The sequence below is a fragment of the Artibeus jamaicensis genome, unplaced genomic scaffold, assembly GCF_021234435.1.
Source record: "Artibeus jamaicensis isolate MK-2021 breed Jamaican fruit bat unplaced genomic scaffold, CSHL_Jam_final contig_1015, whole genome shotgun sequence".
In the NCBI taxonomy this organism is placed as follows: Eukaryota; Metazoa; Chordata; class Mammalia; order Chiroptera; family Phyllostomidae; genus Artibeus; species Artibeus jamaicensis.
Window position 1 is genome coordinate 15,602,313 of NW_026521194.1, and position 21,044 is coordinate 15,623,356.

General features: G+C 38.6%; 1 protein-coding gene across 26 annotated transcripts in view; it reads right to left on the reverse strand.

The window, feature by feature from the left end:
- Positions 1 to 21,044, reverse strand: part of MAP2 (microtubule associated protein 2) — a 255,452-nt gene that overhangs the window by 49,733 nt on the left and 184,675 nt on the right. For all 26 annotated transcript variants that reach the window (XM_037165985.2, XM_037166004.2, XM_037166003.2 and 23 more), the window contains one exon: positions 14,974 to 15,262. In XM_037165985.2, coding sequence (XP_037021880.2) covers positions 14,974 to 15,235 — 262 coding nt within the window. In that variant the 5' untranslated portion in view covers positions 15,236 to 15,262. The remainder of the gene's footprint in view (positions 1 to 14,973; positions 15,263 to 21,044) is intronic.

The following is a 21,044-nucleotide window of genomic DNA, read 5'->3' on the forward strand; positions in this document are numbered from 1 at the left end:
CAAGAGGCCAGAGTTGGCAAACCCCGCCCTGTTCTACTCCAGTTGATCTCAAAGGGTCGCCCAGGCCGACACTGCAGCTGTCGATCTTTGCCGACCAGTTTTTTCTTCCAAAGGTTGTTTTTCTCAAGAGTTTCTGATTAAAACAAGGAAAATTCTAGTTTATGGGGTAAAATACAGTTGAGGAAAGTTAGGGATCAATGCATTTTAGAGGAAAGAATCACAACTTCACAAAGTTCAGTTCTGGCGGGCACTTAAATTTAGCCGATGTGGTATTGCACCCACTATAGACTAGTGGAACTATATGCCTAGTCCTTACAGGGGATTCAAAGCTGGGTAAGACATGCTGATCCTACCTTTAAATGGGGCAGTCTGTTTGAAGGACGTGTTTTATTTTTGGTTTTTAGGACTTTTCTATTAATGGCTGCAGATTTCAGCTGAACCACCCACAGTCACTCACGGGGTCTTCTGAAATACCACTGCAACCTGGTTGAGCTGAGACTGGCAGGCAGTACAAGAGTATGATTTCAGGAGAATCCTCCCTCACTCTTTCTCTCCCCACCTCAATCTGTGTGCTCAAAGGCACGATTTGTTAAGACTGACAACTCAACTTACTCAAATGAAAATTTTAGCGCCTGAACAAAATCTGCCCAGCATTTAAATTTAGTCAAGGGGAGAGGTGTAAAAAATGAAGGTGGATATGAGTGCAAGGGCACCACAAGTTAAGGATGCAATATAACGGAATCAAAAGCAATTAGAAAAGCAAAGTGAAAATCAGAAAGAGGACCTACTAGAAAAATTTGCTTCTAATTTTAAGGGGCCAGCTGGGAAAAAAGGAAAAAAACACATTTAAGCTGAAGAAATATAGTAAATGAATATAGTTGAGCTTTATATTTTCATATTCTAGTTTAAGGTTTTGCTGATTGTGGTTTTTCCCTAATGTAGTATTATGTGCATATATTATTGTTTGTAGCCCATATATTAAACATTTATTAATTAAGTCACATTGTAATACTTTATTGATCTTAATTTGATAAAGAGGAATTTCTTAGGGAATTTGCTGCCTGAAATTTTCAAAGTGCTTTAATATCAATAAATTGAATACAATCATTAAGGCGCAGAGGGAATTGATAGTGGTTTTAGAGCTCTGAAATGCTCGTTTTTGCATCTTATCAAAACCATTACCATTGTACTACTCCTTGTAAACTTGGGAGAAATTGGCTTGTCTTCTGTATCAAGTCTGAACACATCACATGGTCACAGGGCTGCTGACGACAGAACTGACTCAATGGCACATGTACCTTTCAATTTATATGTCTTCCCTGTGTGCTGGCCCTTATGGCTACCAAGCCTGCCTTTAGAAATACTTACAGACTGTGGGTGCCATTTACATCATACTTAAAGCCATCAGAGAATTCACTTTTACTTGAAGACATCAACACTAGATCAGAATGCAAATAATATCCAGAAAGCATATAACTGTAATTCATTTTGCAATGGATCTGCTTGTGCTTTTGCAAGAGCCCAAAACAAAAAGAGAAAGGTGAAACCTTTCTCTTTGATGGAGCTGCAGAGCAGAGAAAAATGTAACAGCAGAGTGCTATCTAACAGGTGGGCAGGATGACAATGAACGAGGCAACTGGACTTGGCAATGGGACAGTGAGTGAGATCCTAGGCATATGAGGTAGCTTGAGACAACTGCTGACAACCTGAAGAAAATGAAGAAATGAGTTTCTAGAAGCAAATGGAAAGCTGCCCGAGGCCAGTTCTATTTACTTCATGGATTTTGCTTAGGGAAGTTCTTGGATAGGCAAATGTTATTATAACCATAAGCTATGGTGTATCTACAAACACAGAGCATCATTTGGCATGAAAAACACAACCCTACGAAAGAGATATATGGAACTTCACAATACAGTAAATCAGATTCCAAAAATTTTTGTTTCATTTTCTTAGTAAATTATGGCTATGAAAATCTAATTTACTATACAATACATGAAAAGAAAAAAGTCTCTAAATCAGGACTTATACCTTTTTTAAACAAAATTATCATTTTGATATTTCGTATATGGTAGCCTTGATCATGTAGAGGTTGATCAATTCCTGGGACTAAAAATATAAAATAGCTTGGTTTTTCTGACTCATTTTCATTCCCTTTACCAGTTTGTCGATCATACCTTCCCAGCTTTCATGGACATGCTTTACCTCAAAGATGTTTATTTGAACTTGTACTTTGGGTCTGTTTCCCAAAAGAGAAGTTTGCTGTGTCAGAACTCTCATGAAACCAGGAAACGTTATGGTTTCTGTTCACTTTTTCTTGGATAATTCTGAGATGCAACATAAAACACAGGGGCAGAAATGATGTGGTCTGACAGTTAACAAGAAGGTGATCAAGAGCTGTAGGATGTGAGGTATGGTTTCACGCAGTCATTATATTGGTTGAAATGTCTTGCTTAAAATCTCAAAGAACAGAATAAAAGAAACACCTCAACATTTTCATCATATAGGTTTTCCAAAATACTTTCTAAAAAGCATATTTGTTAGTTTCCATTTTTCTACAGATCCGGTAAAGAAAAGCACTTTGAATTTTTATAGTCTTTTTTCATATCCAGTTGCATCAGACAACATAATGGAAGTTGAAACTTACCATTATTCAGGGCATGGGAGACTTGAGCATTCCTAGTCAGAATTGAAGAAATGCTCAATGTTTGTAAAGTTTACTTAAAAAAATAACCTAAACATAATTTGGGAGGATTTTAGTCCTTCACATTAAGAAAATTAAGTTTAACTTTATCTGGTGATTTTAGTCCTAAGATGCTAAATTATCAGCTAAAGTAGCTTCAATTCACCCTTTAATGATGAAATCCCCCCAGAAAGGAAGCCTGTGTCACTCAAACAGCCAAGTTCGTAAGCGATGTTTTCAATGTCACGTCCAGAGAATACGTGAAAGTGCAGCGTGACCCACAAAGCACTTCCAGCACTGTATTTCTCTTAGGCCAGACGGCAGATATTTGTGTGAGGACAGGGGTCATTGTTATCCTGACTGAATGAACTTCCTCTTCTACAATGTGACTTTTGCCCTGGCTGTGCTGCTCAGTGGATTGAGTGCCAGCCTGAGAATCAAAGGGTTGCCTGTACAATTCCCAATCAGGGCATATGCCTGGGTTGTAGGCCAGGTCCCTCACCGAGGGTGTGCAAGAGGCAAACACATTGATGTTTTTCTCCCCCCTCTCTCTCCCTTCCCCTCCCTAAAAATAAAGAAATAAAATCTCAAAAAAAATAAATACAATGTGACTTTTGAAAGTGGCATCTGTACTTGCTTCAAACTCAACTCTGCTTCCTTTCTTAAGGCAATCCAGACATCTGAACTGGGTGAGGACTGGCCGTGAGTAAATATCTCACGTGTTTTGTGAGGCAGGCCAAGTTAGTGGAAAAAAAAAATTTTTTTTTTTGAGAAAAGGCAGTTTTCCCTATGTCAGCACTATGTTCTGTGATAGCTCTGAGGAGAGCAGGCTTAGTCCAATCTTTCCAAGGCTTGGTCACAAATCTCTATTTGTCAAACTGATGAGAAAAAAAAGCAGCTAATTTTTAAAGAAAGAAAAATGTTTTTAGGCTTTAAGATCAAGACAGTAATATATAAAATGCAGCAGGTAGAAAAATTATCCAGTAAATTGGTTCATTTTTTAAATTGCTTGTAGAAGTAATAGTAGTTATTTTTATTGCTATTATTATTATTTTCCTCCTTGGAAAATAAGAAAGTTCTTCCCCCCCCCAAAAAAAATATACTTAATGATTAGAATTAGAAAATTTAAACAGGAGCACCTAAATTACAGATTACAAGAAGCTTTTGTCATTTTTGAAATAATCAAACTAGAGAAGTATATTTAATAGAAATCAAACTCTTTTTCCTAAAGTTAATTAATAAATAGTCCTGTTACTCAATAGACAAATGCTGTTTATGGGTCAAGATGGAGGCATAGACAGATATGCTTTGCCTCCTCGCACAACTACAGAAAAAATTACAACCAGATCTCAAAACAAAAAAACCACCTAGAACGGTCAGAAAACTAAGTTGTACAGAAGTCTGACAACCAAGGATAAAGAAGCCACATTCATCCAGAGGGGTAGGAGGGGTGGAGCCGTGGAGATGGGTGGAGAAGCGGTGTGGTGTGGAGAGGCGCAGTGGAATGGATGGTTCCACATTCACATGTGGTAGATAAAAATTGGGAGGGATTCCTTGGGAGCAATCGATCCCAGCCTTAGGCCAGACTCCACAGCCCAGGGTTCCAGTGCTGGAAAGATAAATCCCCATTACTTCTGGCTATAAACCAGAGGGGGTTGGGGCAGTGGAAGAAGCTGCAGGATTTTCCCCACTTAAAGGGCCTGCACAAACTCAGAACATATGCAAACCCGCCCACTCTGGGATTCACCACTAGGGCAGCAGCTGGAAGGGCACCAGTCACATATGGGAAGTGGGTGAAATGACTGGAAATGGGGCAAGTGCTGGGCACACCTCCAGAAGCCAGGCAGCAGCACTGTCCCCTCTCTAAGCCCTCCCCACAGACAGAGCCACAGGGATGTGATGTGGGTTGCCCAGCCCTGGCAATTACCTAAGGCTCCACCCCACGCAATTTACAGCTGCCTTTTCTACATAGGCCACACTACTAAGACAGGGAGTAAAAGCAGCTCTACCTAACACACAGAAACAAACACAAGGTGGCTGCTAAATTGAGAAGACAAAGAAATATAGCCCAAATGAAAGAACAGAACAAAACCCCAGAAAAAAAAAACTAAATAAAATGGAGATAGCCAACCAATCAGATGCAGAGTTAAAACAATGGTGATCAGATTGCTCAAAGAATTCATTAGATACAGCAGAAAAATAAGGGAAGAAATGAAGGTTACACTAAGTGAGATAAAAATCTAGAGAAAACCAACAGGGTAGGATAGAATGAAGCCGAGAATCAAATCAACAATTTGGAACACAAGAAGGGAAAAAGCATTCAATCAGAACAGCGGGAAGAAAAAAAAATTTTTTAATGAGGATAGCTTTAGGAACCTCTGGGATAACTTTAAAAGGTACCAACATGTGAATCATAGAAGTGCCAGAAGGAGAAGAGGAAGAGCAAGAAATCAAAAATTTATTTAAAAAATGACAGAAAACTTCCTTAATTTGTTAAAGGAAATAGACATACAAGTCCAGGAAGCCCAGAGAGTCTCAAAGAAGTTGGACCCAAGGAGGAACACACCGGGACACATCATACTTAAATTACCCAAGATTAAAGATAAGGACAGAATCTTAAAAGCAGCGAGAGAAAAGGAGACAGTGATCTACAAAAGAGTTTCCATAGGACTGTCAGATGATTTCTCAAAAGAAACTTTGCAGGAAAGAAGGGACTGACAAGGAGTATTCAAAGTGATGAAAAGCAAGGACCTATATCCAAGATTACTCTATCCAGCAAAGCTATCATTTAGAATGGAAAGGCAGACAAGTATTTCCCAGATAAGATCAAGTTAAAGGAGTTCATCATCACCACATCATTATTATATGAAATGTTATAAGGAATTATCTAAGAAAAGGAAGATCAAAACCATGAATAATAAGAAGGCCACTATCAACTGAGTCTAAAAAGCAAACATACAAACAAAGCAAACAACCAGAACAGGAATAGAATCATAGATATGGAAATAATTTGGAGTGTTATCAGTTGGAAGAGGGAAGAGGGAAGAGGGAGAATGGAAGACATGGTACAGAGATTAAGAAGCATAATTGATAGGAACAAAATAAACAGGGGGATGTTAAGAATAGTGTAGGAAATGGAGAAGCCAAGGAAGTTACATGCATGACCCATGGACATGAACTAAGGTGGGTATTGCTAGAGGGAAGTGGGGTACCAGGCAGAGCGGGGCAAAGGGGAAAAATTAGGACAACTGTAATAACATAATCAATAAAATATACTTAAAAAAAAGAAAAAATACTGAGCCCTGGCTGATGTAGCTCAATGGGCTGTGCTCCAAAGTATCACTGGTTTGATTCCCAGTCAGTGCATATGCCTGGATTGTGGACCAGGTGCCCAGTAGAGCATATGCAAGAGGCAACCGCACATTGCTGCTTCTCTTCCTCTCTTTCTCCTTCCCTTCCTCTCTCTCTAAAAATAAATAAATAAAATATTGAAAACTAGCCCAAGTTCTACGAAGATACGGGATACGATTTAAAAAGAAAAATACTGTTTACTATCTAAGAACTTATTATTTCAAATATTTTATGGATTTAAAGAAAAAGTGGAGAAAAAAGGACATTGGTGATATTACATTCAAGTTGAACTTCAAAAACAGGATATTTACAATCTCCCCAAGACAATACATGCACATTCCTTTAAAGAAGAATAATTAAGTCTATGACTTAGAACATCTATTTACTTTAAAATTTAAGTTGCCCACTTGTCAGAAATAAAATTTCTGAGCTCCTGACCTACAGCAGTAAGGTATTCCTTACCTTGCAGCCAAAGGGGCAACAAGAACAAGCATTTTAGGGTGCTGGTCACAGGATATTTTAGTGGGATTTTCTACTGAGGCCCACTGTTACATTGGGCTCAATTTTGCAGGAATCAGCATGAAAAACTGTTCCATTTTCATGCGTTTCTTAGCTGTCAGGTTATAGGTGTCTCTTAGGTTGTTTATCCTGACTTTTCATATTCTTCCCAATTCGGTAGTTTTTATTATCTAGAACTTATTTCTGATTGGATGCCTCACTTCTACCTTAAGATAAAGATATATTTTCATTACTCCAAACCTTCAATTCCATTTTCAGACCACATCAAGTCTTCTACTATAAGCTTTCATGACATTCTTAACACGATGATATTTCAGAGTTCCTGTACTTAATTCCTTTCTGGTCGAGTCCTCAGTTCTACAGTCTTCACTTTGAATCTAGCCTCCTCTTATAGTTTCTCAATGTGCCTTTTTATTTCCAGTATTCCCTTCCAACAACTTCCCCCACAAGTGTACTGCTCACACTGTGATATAATTTTTGTAGCCCCATTTTGTTTATGTAATTTCCATTCTCAAAATAGAACATGGATACTAATCCTCTCTTCTTTACATCAGTTCAAAACTATTTATTGGCACCTACTATAGAAAACAAGCACTATCTTATACACCAAAAGGAACTTGGAGATGAAGAAAGCAAAGCTACTACCTCAAAACACAGCGGAGGGATGGGGATTAAAACAAGTACCAAGTAACCTCAGGAAAATGCTCAATGTGATCAATGTCATTAACAAGATGTAAACACGGTATCTGGGGATGCTGGAAAAAGGAAGAGGTCCATCTGAGAGGATAAAACCAACATCAGCTCTGAACCTCTGGTTATGGACTCCTGAGAATCTCTCCTGTAGTACACAGCCTTTCAAATGTGTCACAATGCTACAGATGAATGAAACCACAGGGACTGACTGGGCAAATGTATCTTGCTTTGCAAAAGAGAAGACTGTTAGTTCAGTCAGAGAACTGACCATGCTAGAATCTCTTATGCAGGAATCAAAGGTTTTCCCATCCCAGAATGTCTTCACCCTGTGTTTCCAAATAGATAATTTGAGGTGAAAATACTGAGTCTAATTTTCAGGCTGCTGAAGCTGAATCATGTCTATTAAAGATGATTTGTGTCTGAATCTGGATTCCTCCCCTATTACCCATTTTGCCTAATGTCTTCCTAAGTTTTGCATAAAGCTGAAATCAGCTGTGAAAGCTACACTTCACTCTCACTTACATGTCCTGATAGCCACCTAGCTTTTGCCTGTTCGTTAAAAGTTACAGGAAGAGCCTAGGAGACAGGTGTTCCTTGTTCTTTGCCCTTTAGCTGGGCTGGGTTGGAACTGCATTGTCCAAGTGCTGTGTGAAACGAGCCACAGAGGGACTGGGCGGCAAGCGCTTGGCTCAGTGTCCTTTTCCCCTCAGAACCACTTTTCCAAGTCAGGTCAGGCTGGAACCACCACATCTGCAATGCAGCACCAGCTTTCTGTTCATCTACCCTGACATGAGTCTGCAGACTCCCCTGACAGTCAAAGCACATGCTTTATGTAACGTGCTGAGGAGCAGTGAAGTGTGAGGAATGAGAGAGAAAGGCTTGATATAACGAAGCAGAAAGAGTCGATTCATCTCAGAGGCTTGGGGAGGAAAGAGGGAGTGACAATTGCCAGGTGCTCCCCAGTCTACTAACGACTCAGCAGCAGTAAAGCCAAACCCACGGCCACCCTGCAAGGTGGTATTTGGTCCACTATTTTTCCTGAGTCTGTACAAGCAATATAATCTGTCTATCTATGGATCTACCTCTCATACTTCAAAAAATACATTTTTGATTGATGATAATATAGTCTCAATATATTAGAGCAATTTATATGTTCTAAATCACTATTGAAGTTTCTCTCCTTTTTTTCCCTTTTTCTTTTGTGGGAAGAGAATTCGTAGAAATGGAACAAGAGACAGATAAAGACTGTACATAATTCTAACCAAAACAAAGGTTTAGACAGTCCAAAAATAAACCCCAAAAGACTTGTTTCCATGACTACTTTTACCTGCTCACTGCAAATCAAGATTTTATATAATGTTCAGAATTATTCTCTAAATGGAGATTTTAAAAACCTCAAAATTGGAAGATATTAAAATAATATTATGATGACAAAACACAATAACAAATTAGAGAGGAGAAGATGTGATACGGCCTTAGAAAACTCAAGATCAGGAGGAAGGATCAAGTACAAAATAAGACAATGATAGTTACATTACATTTACAGTTAAAAATACGCCAGAAGGAATAACTGTACAAGCAGGTCTGAATTGTTCTTGGCTAAAATTTGGTGCATTGGTTAAGATTCAAATTCAAAATAATGATTTTTCAAAGTGTCCAGTGAACCAGAAACAATGAGAAAACACTTAAAAAAAAAGCACCCGTGATACAGTTCTGACATTTAGCATGAAACAAGGCAGTAAAGAATGGAGAATTATTTCCACAAGTGCCTGGGAGGAATTTTCTGGAAGAAGACACATGGGAGTAAATGTGTATGCAAATTAATCTTAGTTTTTAAATACCATGTTCTATTGTGTTAGGTAGAGCCTCTTCACAACTTGGAAGGTTCTGTAGGCAGTTCAAATTCCAAAAGAAGAGAATCATGTTTAATTTGTTGAGTCATAGATTTAATTAAAAGAGGTCTAGAGAAACCAAATTTCCTTATATTTTGATTTAGAATTACTGAGACAATCACATCCGACTTTAAGGCATCAGCTGAAGAGCAAGCAATGATAGGTATGCAGTAGATTATTATAGGGAGAACTACCCTCTAACTGCACATTTAAACAAACAACTTTATGTGCTACTTGTCTTTTCCTCTAATTTCTAACACGTTATAAGCTCTAGCTAGCAATACTTGCTATATACAAGCTCATACCTTAACAAGAGCAAAAGATGCAGTTCTTTATTGCAATGTCCATGTAAGCTAGCCCTCAATTAGGTTCAGATGCTTCTACCACCAAGACAAACCACATATTATGATTGAAGCTAATACCCACAACCTGTCTCAAATGGTATAGAGACCACATAAGACAAAGCAAACGTGACAAATACAAACCTCGTGGAATTGCCTTCTCTATCAATTCCCGTCTGTCTCACTTTTTCTAGCCCCAGATGCCTAACCTTTCGAAGGAAAACATTGAAAAGGTTCCCATTTTCTGTCCTCATCCAGCGGCGCTGCCAGGCCCAGACGCTTGGAAGTGAGGCGGTGTGCTTTTCCGCAGACCCACCCTTGAATGCTAAATACCTCTGCTTGCACCCTCCTCTCTCTGCGGAGCTCAGGGAAATGGCAGCGGAGCAATGAGTGGTTGGCATGGCAACAAGGAAAAGAAAATCTGCAACCTCTTGTATTGTTAGGCTAGCCTGTTTATTTGCCTCTGGGGGGTGGTGAGGATGGCTTTAGTTGATTTGGAGGAGAAATGGCTCTGTACTATCTTCTCTGTGTACCTTAATACAATGTTATATGCAATATGCCATATTTAAATTGGGATGACGGCTCTCAGTAGTACATCTCAAATCTAGAAATGTTGGCAGAGAAAAAAGGGAGAAGAAACGGCAGTTTCTCATATTCTGAGATTAAAAAGGGAAACAGAGGAAGCTTAGAGTGATGACAAACTTTTCCTCCATCCTGTATTTTTAAGTTAAATCTATAATTTCAGCAACAATCAACTTCTATATCTGAGTACATGCACCACTTGGCTGCTTGAGTTATGCAGATGTCAAAGTGCTGGCCAAGACTATAGAAGGCATGGCTTAGGAGGTGGACTCCGAAATGCAACGATGGATAACCTGCAAGAGCTTTTCAGCTCTCTCTGCTTCCGCAGGGAGAAGACCGGGATAGAATCCCCGGGAATGCTAGAGAAACAAAGCATTTGGGGGAAGGGAGTGTGTGGTCAACTGACTGAAATGCCCTTTAACTCACAGAGATAGGCAGCACTGGCTGTGGACTGTGGATGGTCGTGAAGGCGCTTTATACTCTGACTAGTGTTTCTTACTAGTGTCCAAAGCTTTATACCTTAGGATTGTCAAAATCATGAAATCATGGTTCTAATGAAATACGTCAGTGTTTTAGCATCTAACAACTTCTCAAAATTGCCTTTTTCCATTCATACTGAAAACTGAGGATAAGATTATGATGTTTTGTCATGCTGAGGTACACGGATGTGACGTTTCTGCAATAGAGACTGTCTTCTCCGGCTCTCATGGATCACGGGGGCAGCTGCTGCACTGGTGGGAGTCAGGCGCATGCGGGTGGACAGAGCTCCGGCATCCACAGCAGGAGACCTGCTCTCTGGCCGGAGTCTTGTGATCCTGAATGGGGACTAAACCTGTAAAAGAGGAGGGCTGTGAAAGGCCATCTTACTGGCCCCTTCTAGTTACCTTTCTGATATTTTGATATGGATTCTAGTACGAGTTTGGGTGCCACCTCAGATGAGAAACTTGACGATGAGGCTCCCACATTTTCACACAGAGTTGGAACTCTGTGGGGACCAAAATACATTCCTTTTGCTTCCTTCAAAAAAGATAAGGTGAAAAAGAGAGGAATGTTCATGACAAACTTTTACTCTCTTTTTCCTGCACTGGAAAACTCTAAAAATGGTGGGTTTAGTTTCATTATAAATGAGTATGTTCTCAAGTGGCTAAGTTATCAGTGGCTTCTCATTTCTTTTTGAAAGCTTCTGCGGCAGGGCTTCTCAAACGAACGCCTGAATGAATAAATATGACAAAAATTCTTAAAGTATCAAAAGTTATGCTGTAACAGATGAGCAAATGATTCTATCTAACTTTCTACGGATTAGTTTTACATTATAAGGAGACAACATCTAAAAGAGAAAGCAGTAAAGAAATAGAATTTAGAATATTATTGCCTTCTAGCATTCCCTGCCACCCGTTTCAGTGCATAAGACTAAAGATAAGCTTGCATCTTAAAAATTAAAAAATTACCATGGCCTAGAAATGGAGGTGAACATTGAAAAGGGTGGGCGAGAGAAAAAGAGACCAGACCTCTCGGTGAAGTAAGCCCACACTGACGAAGGAAGTGGATGTGATGACGGCAATTCATGTATCATATAATCTTGTTCATAGAGATGAAGACGAACAACCTTGGGGAAAAGATTCATTTCTAAAAGTGAAGAGTGGACTGTATCAAAGAAGGAAAAGAAGAAGAAAGGCCTATGGATTAGACCAGTGGTGGCCTGGACACTACAACGTATAGCTAAGGACCTGACGACACCGGGGACTCCTTCAGGTTAACAATGTCCTGAGAAGTGTCCTACACAGGGGAGAACTGCAATACGCTGACAGATTTTAAGTGAATGCAAAAAGAGTGGGCTAGTTCACAGTTCCCTGGTTCTCTTTAAAATAACCCAAAATATAAGGCCAACTCTTACCAGCCAGTAGTCTCCCATTATCAAAGGACAGCATTCTAAAAGACCATATTTGAGATTTAAGAGCACTTCTTTTTACTGGGGATGGTTTTTGTTTGCAATTTGAGAAACATTTACATGTAAACCATCCATAATAAAATTTATTACTTTACTAAGCTAAAGTTTAGAGAGCAATGTAATTGCACATTAACATCAGTGGAACATCCTCTGTAGACAGGAGGAGGCAATATTTTACATTTGTCTTTTCCTGTAGTTTTCCACACATGGATAATTTATAATTCAATTCTTGGCCTGTTTTTTCTGAAAGGAAGTTAGTTTAAAATCACACCACTAGTTTGAATCGAACACATCACCCTGGTAACCCACAGACGATTGTTTACAACACTGTCAGTATGAATATACATAGACAGCTTTCATAATCAGTCTCCCAAATATAACATAAAATTAATGCGATATATGTTGTGCTGAATGTAAAATTAACTTTGGATGCTCCCGAATCCACAGTTTAAAAGAAACATCTATTGGTCACTTTTTAATTCATACTATTTTCTCCAGCTGGCAAGGACACACTGACCTGGCAGATAGATTTATCAGATGTTCTTAGCTGGTTAATTAGTAGCATTGAAAAAAATAAAACACTGAGTGATGTCAGTTGTCCACTGCATGACCAAGCATGCTGTAGTGATTTTTGTCTTGTGTTTTAAACCTCTATAATAATAATCCATGAGTCAACTGATGAGAGTCCAAGACACAAAGGAAGTCTTTTCAATAGTTTTTACCATGAATTTGAAAAGGACTTTCTTTTTTCTTTGACATTCATTCACTCCTTTCTTTGTTTATTCACTCACTCAACACACATTTACTGAGCTCTTGAGGTACAATGTCAAGTGCTACAGAATACAATGATGAGAAAAATCTTGGTCTACCACATTATGTCTTTCTTCCCCCACAATCACTTTGCTCTAATGTGTCCTCCTCTCCTCATACCTCAATCCCTACAAAATCTTCCTAGTTAAAGCTTCTGACCCAAATGCCACCACCTACAGTTTATATTATATTTGTTTGTAGAAAGTTATTCCTTGATTAAGAGCGCTCTGTTGTCTATATTAACACCACCACCAATAATAATAATAGTAATTAATAGATACCATTTCATGAGCCTTTCACTTTATATACTTTACTATTTCACTTAATCTTCATTGTAACTATGAAGGGTAAAAATAAAATTTTTATTTCATTCTTAACCACAATTTCTTCCTAATGGGGCCTATGTGCATACTAGGTACCATATTGCTCCTCAGATCTTTGAATTAGATTGGACGCCGCCACCCTCTTTTATTGTTCCACATGGATTTCTGCAGGGTACTTGGTTTTTTTATCACAACAACTGCTGAAAACCCAAATTCACAAAGATACGACATCTTGTAGAGAAATATGGTGTGCTCTAATGTTGAAACTGTGCACTATCTCGGGCTAGTATTTCATGCAGTGTTTGACAGACATGAAGAACCACCGCGAGTCCTCTGAGTATTTCAAACACTCTGCCTCAGGCCCGTGGGTTTGCTGTGGGACTGTCAGGGTACTCTGGTGCACAGTTTGGGAACTTTGGCCCTACAGAGAAACAATCCCAGTTCAATTTTGCCTTTGCATACTGCTCATTTGGTGCTGGCACACTGTTTTTTTCTGTCTGAATGAACTGTGTGCACAGGTCTCATGTCTGCATCCAGGTCACCTGCCCAGTAAAGTTCAGGGACCATTTCTTGCACACACCCTGGCACAGAAGCTAACACACTCTGTACAACACAGAAAATGCTCAACAGTAATTTGTGGGATGTGTGGATTTTTAAAAAATTACACTATAAACTTGCATAATTTTCCCCCAGGCATTTAGAATGCCTTTCATATTTTCCCATTACAATGTAAACATGCTTTTTGAACAGAGTATACAGTCGACGTGTTGCCGACTAATGGATGGAGTGCAGACAACCAATCTTTGAACAAGTAGGGGATGGCAGTGAAGGGGCACAGCCTTTCCTATTGCTTGTAGTTACACTTTTAGGAGTAACATGTCTGGAAGTTACTGTGTTCACAAATGCATTAAATTCTGAATCACAGAAAAATAAAAATTATTTTGAGGAGCGTTACAGCACAAGCTGTTATTTCTCTGTGCTATTAATGCTATGTAACTGTGCCATTAATGACAATATTGTCAATCATAGAGCAAAGATGGCTATTGGTAAACATTATGCTTTGAAAGGATGTACTTAAGAGTGGATTACAGTATGTTTTCCTTAAATCATCTGAGTATTAGGGATTTAAAAACTAACTGAGGAACAAATGGTTCCTGTGTTTGTATACATGTTCATTTTCTTTCTTTTCTGTTTTGTCTCTCTCTATTTTTTTAAATTTTATTTATTTATTTTTAGAGAGAGGGGGAGGGAGGGAGAAAGAGAGAGAGAAACATCAATGTGTAGTTGCCTCTCACATGGCCCTCACCGGGGACCTGGCTTGCAACCCAGGCATGTGCTCTGACTGGGAATTGAACTGGCCGCCCTTTGATTCACAGCTCGCACTCAATCCATTGAGCTACACCAGCCAGGGCTCTCTTTTTCTTTTTAAAGCCTAGGAGATGGGAGATTTATTGTTTCTGCCTTAAACAATAAATTCGCTTCTAATTAGTCAATTGGATTTAGGTCCAACATCATTCAATAGCAAATGATTTGTGTTTTCTTTCAATGAATTAAACCACTGATAGTTACTGGCAAAATGCACATGCACTGAGCTGTTTGTCTATTAAAATTAAAGTGGTAAAACTAAATAGGGAGATGAGACGGAGAATACAATCATCTCATCTGCTGGGCTAGTTCCCATGATTTTTCTCTCTTCATTGTGTCTATTTCCCCTGACTAAAACCTCAGGCCTGGCATTTCTGAAAGAGGATCAGTGCTGTAAATTAATTCACTTTCGGGCTAAGCAGACTTCAAAGCACAAACCTGCACAGGGGACAGCACAGCCTCTAGTTACCTGCTGTTTCTCTGTCAGCTGAGGTCAGCTCTCCGTTGATCCCATTCTCTTTGGTATTTGAGTAAGCGCTCTGTGACCCATGCTCCCCGAAGGTGCCCTCCTCATCCTCCCTGTACGGGAATCCATTGGCGCTTCTGACGAGTCCTTCCCCTGCCCCGCCTTGATCCTTGATCTCGGGTGGATGTGGGTGTGCAGACGCCTCTGTCAGCTGAGCTGGGGTCCAGTGAGGTGCCTGTGCGTCATCTTTCCGATCATCTGCCATTTCCAATCAACACCCCTGACCTCTCTCCTGTGAGAGGAAGAGAAAAAACAGCAGCCATCACTTTGGGGAAGTCTGATCTGATAGTAGTAGTACCAAGGCAGCGCAAGTTAATAGCAAACTCAGCGGTTACCTACAGTAAACAGGCAAACAAGAGAACCATTCCAACAACCTACTTTCAATATCTAGAGGTAGATGCTGCCAACGCTTTGGTTTGGAGTTTTACAAATATTTTTAAAAACTTTTTCAAAGATTTTATTTATTTATCTTTAGAGGGGAAGGAGAGAAGGAAAGAAACATCAATGTATGGTTGCCTCTAGTGCATCCCCTGCTGGGAACTGGCCTGCGGGGAACCAGCCTGCAACCCAGGCATGTACCCTGACTGGGAATTGAACCGCGATCCTCTGGTTCGCAGGCCTGTGCTCAATCCACTAAGCTACACCAGCCAGGGCGTACAAATCTTTTTTGGTTTATCTATTCTTTTAACATAAGATCTCTATCAATCTATATACACTTGAAAAACTAGTGTTCAGTGTTTAAGGACACAGTTAGCTTTCATTGACATACAATGTTAACTGTTCAATAGAATCGAGGAATCCTGCACTATGAGAAAACTGAGTAGAAAAAGGTGGGAAAATGTCTGAGGGGAAATGCTGGACTAAGTACTCCACACAGTATTTTAAAAACTCAAATCTGCATGAAAACTAGAAAATACAATGACCATATTAGCCCTTCCCATTTCAAAGGTGTTTACTTCAAACTGGAAGTAGATATGTTTCCCCAGGTACTGTGCATTAAAAATTGTTTCGACTTAATTTTCCAGCAAAATTTTGTAAACTCTATAGATGAAAAAGAAAAGGCATTTTCTCATAGTATAACTCATATAAAAAAAGGAGAGAAAATAGAGAGTTAGGCCTATATTCTACCTGATGGCATGATTTTGCATCTATGTCAAATCAGATTGGAAAAAACACTGGGATATATCCGGAAGCTGTAAGTTACAGTAAAGTTTGAATAGATCATGGAGTTGCTCTGCATATATTAAGGGAACAGCAGATACTGCACGGCCTTCATTTTTATGCTGATGCCACTAAGTTGAATGATGTAGTCGATGGGAGTAGATTTATTACTCATTTTGAGAAAGCTGCTGCCGGCAAGGCAGCCTCATTGGTGGCCTACCGCCCCCATGGAGGGCGCTAACATAAGCACTAACTGCCTCTGATGAAACTAAGAACATTGTCCTTTTTTTCCCAAAATAGAACCTCAGGCAAAAACCTTCAAATAAGGAAACAAAAATTCTACTAAAACAAATCTACTTCTTTCTACCATGCTCTGTTTCAATGCATAACAAATAAATTGAGCTCTAAAGAGAGTAAGCTTTCCTACCCCATACTAAGAAGCATCTGTCTGTTTTTTACTGAATTTGATGCTAACCTCAGGTCCCCATTCTAGTTTTCTACTCATACCAGGAAGAGGTAGATGAATGAACTCATTTACACTAATTTCACTAAAACATCAAACCTCCCCACGAATTGCTTCGCATAAGGGTACTATTTGTTGTCTTTACGAATACGGTTAAACAGCATGTAAAAAGTTTAGCTTTTAAAACACCGATTGAAGAGTTTGTGAATAAATGTCGTGTGTGTGTGTGCATCACTAACAATGTGCAAAGAACTATTTGCACAGACAGTTTCCTCATCTGCCAATCGAGGTGCCTTGTTTACTGGTTTGTTACATGGTTTCAACTGAATAAAACAAAGGGCTGGGCACAGTCCCTGACATGTTCAACAATTAGTAGTTACTACCTTTGTTTTTGTTATTATAACTGCATTACCTGCCATTATATCCCCTGTCATAATATATAAAATATTTTAAGTGGGTTTTCTAGAATTATCAGCACAGGACCAGGAGCCTGAAAACTTGGTAAGCACAATAACAAGAGTTACTTGCAAATCTGTCTTTGGATATTGTGTAGGACTGAATGAACATTCCAAGACAGACATGAATAGTGTCTGAGACATGGGAGCTTGCTGGGGGGGAGGCATCCTCAGAACAAACCACTCCACGTGTGCTTGTGAAAACTCAGCTACATCTTTCGTCAAGGTGATTCTGCAAAGTCCTAGATGCTACCACACCGCTGCCTTCTAGTCCAACATCAAAGCACCTATTTAGGAGTCTAAGCATTGTGTTCCTTCTGAATTGTTGTGGCATCAAGTGTCTAATACACTGAATAAATTATCTAGATTCAAATGGTGACCTTCTGGATCACAATAATTTATTGATAGTGAGCTCTTGGCTCAGTATCCTTGTCGTTACAGGCCTCATTTCTATGCATCACTTGACAGCTTAATTAAAATTTCCATATTCTTATATGGTCCAATCTATTTTGTGTACAGAGCAGACAACTGTAAATAGAAAAGGCTTCACATAAAGAAGTACACGCTGTGTTAATGTCACTTTTTAAGAAATTAACAGCTTTTATATTTTAGAACAGTTGTAGATTTACAGAAGAATTGAGCAGATAGAACAGAGTTCCTACATAGCCCCTGCACATAATTTCTCATTGTTAACATCTTATATTTGAATGTTGAATTTGTTATAGTTCATGAAATAGCGATACACTATTGTTAGCTGAAGTCCATAGTTTATTTAGACTGCCCTAGTTTTTGCCTTACATCTTCTTTCTATTCTGTCTCAGAATCCCATCCAGGACTCTATATTACATTTAATTTTCATGTCCCTCGAGTTCCTCTTGGCTGTGAGAGTGTCTCAGATCTTCCCTGGTTTTGATGACTTTGAGAAGTACTAATCAAGCAAATTATAGGGCACCCTTCTACCGAAAATTATCTGACTTTTTTATGTTTAGCTTTCAATCATGTGTTTTGGGCTTGAGGAATGATGGCACAGGCATGTGTCACACCAGAGAGAGCTTTTCATATGCTCCGACACGCTGGAATCCCAAGGGCGGGCGGTGGTGTGGAGAGAATCCCAGCCGACAGGCCATAGAGCCCTTCATCTGATGCCACGTGTGGCAACATCTCTAAGAGGATTTGGGAAATACTTAGGTTTTCACGTTAGCCCATGTTTAACTCTGGGAGTTTTAGCCACAGATACTCAAAGTAAATAAAACAATATGAGCACCCACAACTCCCAGGCAGTTTCTTGCCCAGGGTTCTCTGGCAAAGATTTCTCGGGGCTCAAAATCCTCATCTTGAACCCTCAAAAAACAGGGCCAAAATGAGGGGGGTGCTACTTAATAATCATCCACTTAAAATGTTAAGATAATTTGTTTTCAAGACATCAGGCATTCAAAAAGTGAAGTCCTTAGTGTTTAATGCTTCAGAGTTTTCGATTATTTCTTTTCAGTGAATCAATAGAAACTAATTTTGTAAGAAGAAAGAAGTGGTTGGCCATGTTGATTTCAACTAATATCAGAGGCACAAATGAAGTGAATTTATAACCTAAAACACATCATCTGACTTCCTGATAAGATGGTTCAGATAATACTCCTAAAAATGTATGCAGATTAATCAGATCTCACTTTCTAATTTGTTGGGCTTTTGAAATATACATAGTCTACACATCTATAATGTGATAACCATCTTAGAAAATTTCAAGTTGGTATTTGCTCTGACACAACTACTCTTGACAGAAAAAACGATTTGAAAGGTTTCTTTCTGCTCTACTGAAAAACTTCTGAAATCAAAGGAGACACTATTTGGCCACATTCACTTCTAATGAGTACATGATATTATTAAAATACCACCCACTCCTGGTGAATTTCACGTAAACTCCTAAGTGGGGTTTTGAGGTCATAGTTTAATCTCTAATCCTCAAAATGATATTATGACCAGTATAGTTAAAAGCGATCACAGCTTCCTTTAATCACTTCTTAATGATGTATAATATTATTTTTACCTGAATCTCTTTAAAAGATGTTGATGCGGGATTAAAGAAGACAAGGAAGCTGACAAAGGCAATCCCCTCCTAATCTGTAAGAGGAAACCATGAGGTACAAAGAACCTGAGCATTCCATTCCCACTCTGTAATGAAAAACACTCTCCTCTCTCCATAGGGCAAAAGACCACAAATCCCAGCCGCTGAATAGCTTGGGAGCTGCCGTACCATTTTCTGATCTGATAGAGCAAGTATGAACCTTCTGAAACTCCTCTGCCTCTCCCCCTCCAAAAAGCTTAGCTTGATACTCTGAGCAAGGAAGTTTAAAAAAAAAATACTAAGTCCAAGACACTGATTTATCATTTATAATAAATTACAATAAAGTCTTATCTATTGGGGCTAAACACAAATGCCAATATAAATGAGGATATAGGTACTTACAATGTGGATTTTTTAAAAATCCAAAAACTCTAAATTTTTATTGGTATCAGAATGAGACATTTCATTTGACTTTACCAAATCGTGGCCATTTTGCTGTATATTCTAGTTCCCCAGTGTTCTTCCTTCCCCAAAAGATACACAGTTGGGAAAAACTGTAAGAGAAGATCTTGTGCCACCAGATCGAGTTTCAGTTTTGCTACCTTTAGTCATTCAACAATTGTCCCTTGGTATGTGGAAGTTCTCTAAGGATAGATTTATTTCTTCTTTCATCAAAATCCCAGCTTTTAAAATTCAAGTTCTTAACATTCCAGCTTTTCCCCTCAACAAGGCTCCTCTCAATCTAATGCCCCTTGGTAAGTGCTGCTTAATGCTGCACTTTAACTAATTACTGATGGGTAATTTTGTAAGATGTAAGATTCTTTAGTGTTTGGCAATTGGACATGAACCTCTGATTCCAATAACATGAGCCAAACCATACGACTTGGCGTTGATCAGATTTCTAACTTGAGTATTCAATCTGTATCACCTTATATCATCATAATAAAATTGCTATAACCAGAATGAAAACAATAGTTGTAAACACTTAAGTCCAAGTCAAAATGGTATATGGATTAATTCCTTGTAGATTTAATGTCGGCAAAATTCCTTCTTTTTGTTTTTAGGTACTTTGAATGCATACACGTATAATATTGTAAAGTAAAATTAGTACTTTTCCAATATTGATTAGAAGGTTTTAGTAGCAAGAATCAGGAACCTTACAAGTAGTCAAATCTCTTAGATAGTTCTAGTTAAGAAATACCACAAAAGAGAAGCAAGTAAGCAAGTAAAAGAATGAAAGAAACAACAAATAAGAAAACAAAGAACGGAATAAAGGAAATATACAATTCAACAGAAAACATGGCTTTCGGGGAAAAACTCAATTCATGGTTTGGGACAGATTGATTCCAACTTTCAACTATTTACTAGAACAATTTTTATCTAAGATGACAATTTGTAGCTGTAGGTCTGTCAATCAGTACTGCTATTCTTTATCAGATTTCTAGAATACTGACTATGCTACTAATTACATTTCTATTATATTGAGATTCTCTTGTATTTAAATGCATCTGCCTTAAAATTTTCCCAAAACTAAGACTATAGTGCTCTATGTTAAAAACTCTAGGATTGCACTTGAGTACCTGCTCAGACACTTACATAAACTCATACTTTTTGTATATGAGAACAGACTTGCTCACAGGCAACACAGAATCACACCTCCAAATCTGCAAGACAATTCTTGAAAACATTATTTTTTGTGATATGATCGTCCCTTGCACAAGATATACATAATAAATTATTTTGTGTTGGAATTTAGAAATAAGTTAATATGTACTATGCTGTTTTCTAGTATTTCAGGTAAGTCAGTAATACAACTGTTCCCATACTTTCCCTTAATTACCATAAATTTAACCATAGTATTTATCTCATTCTATAT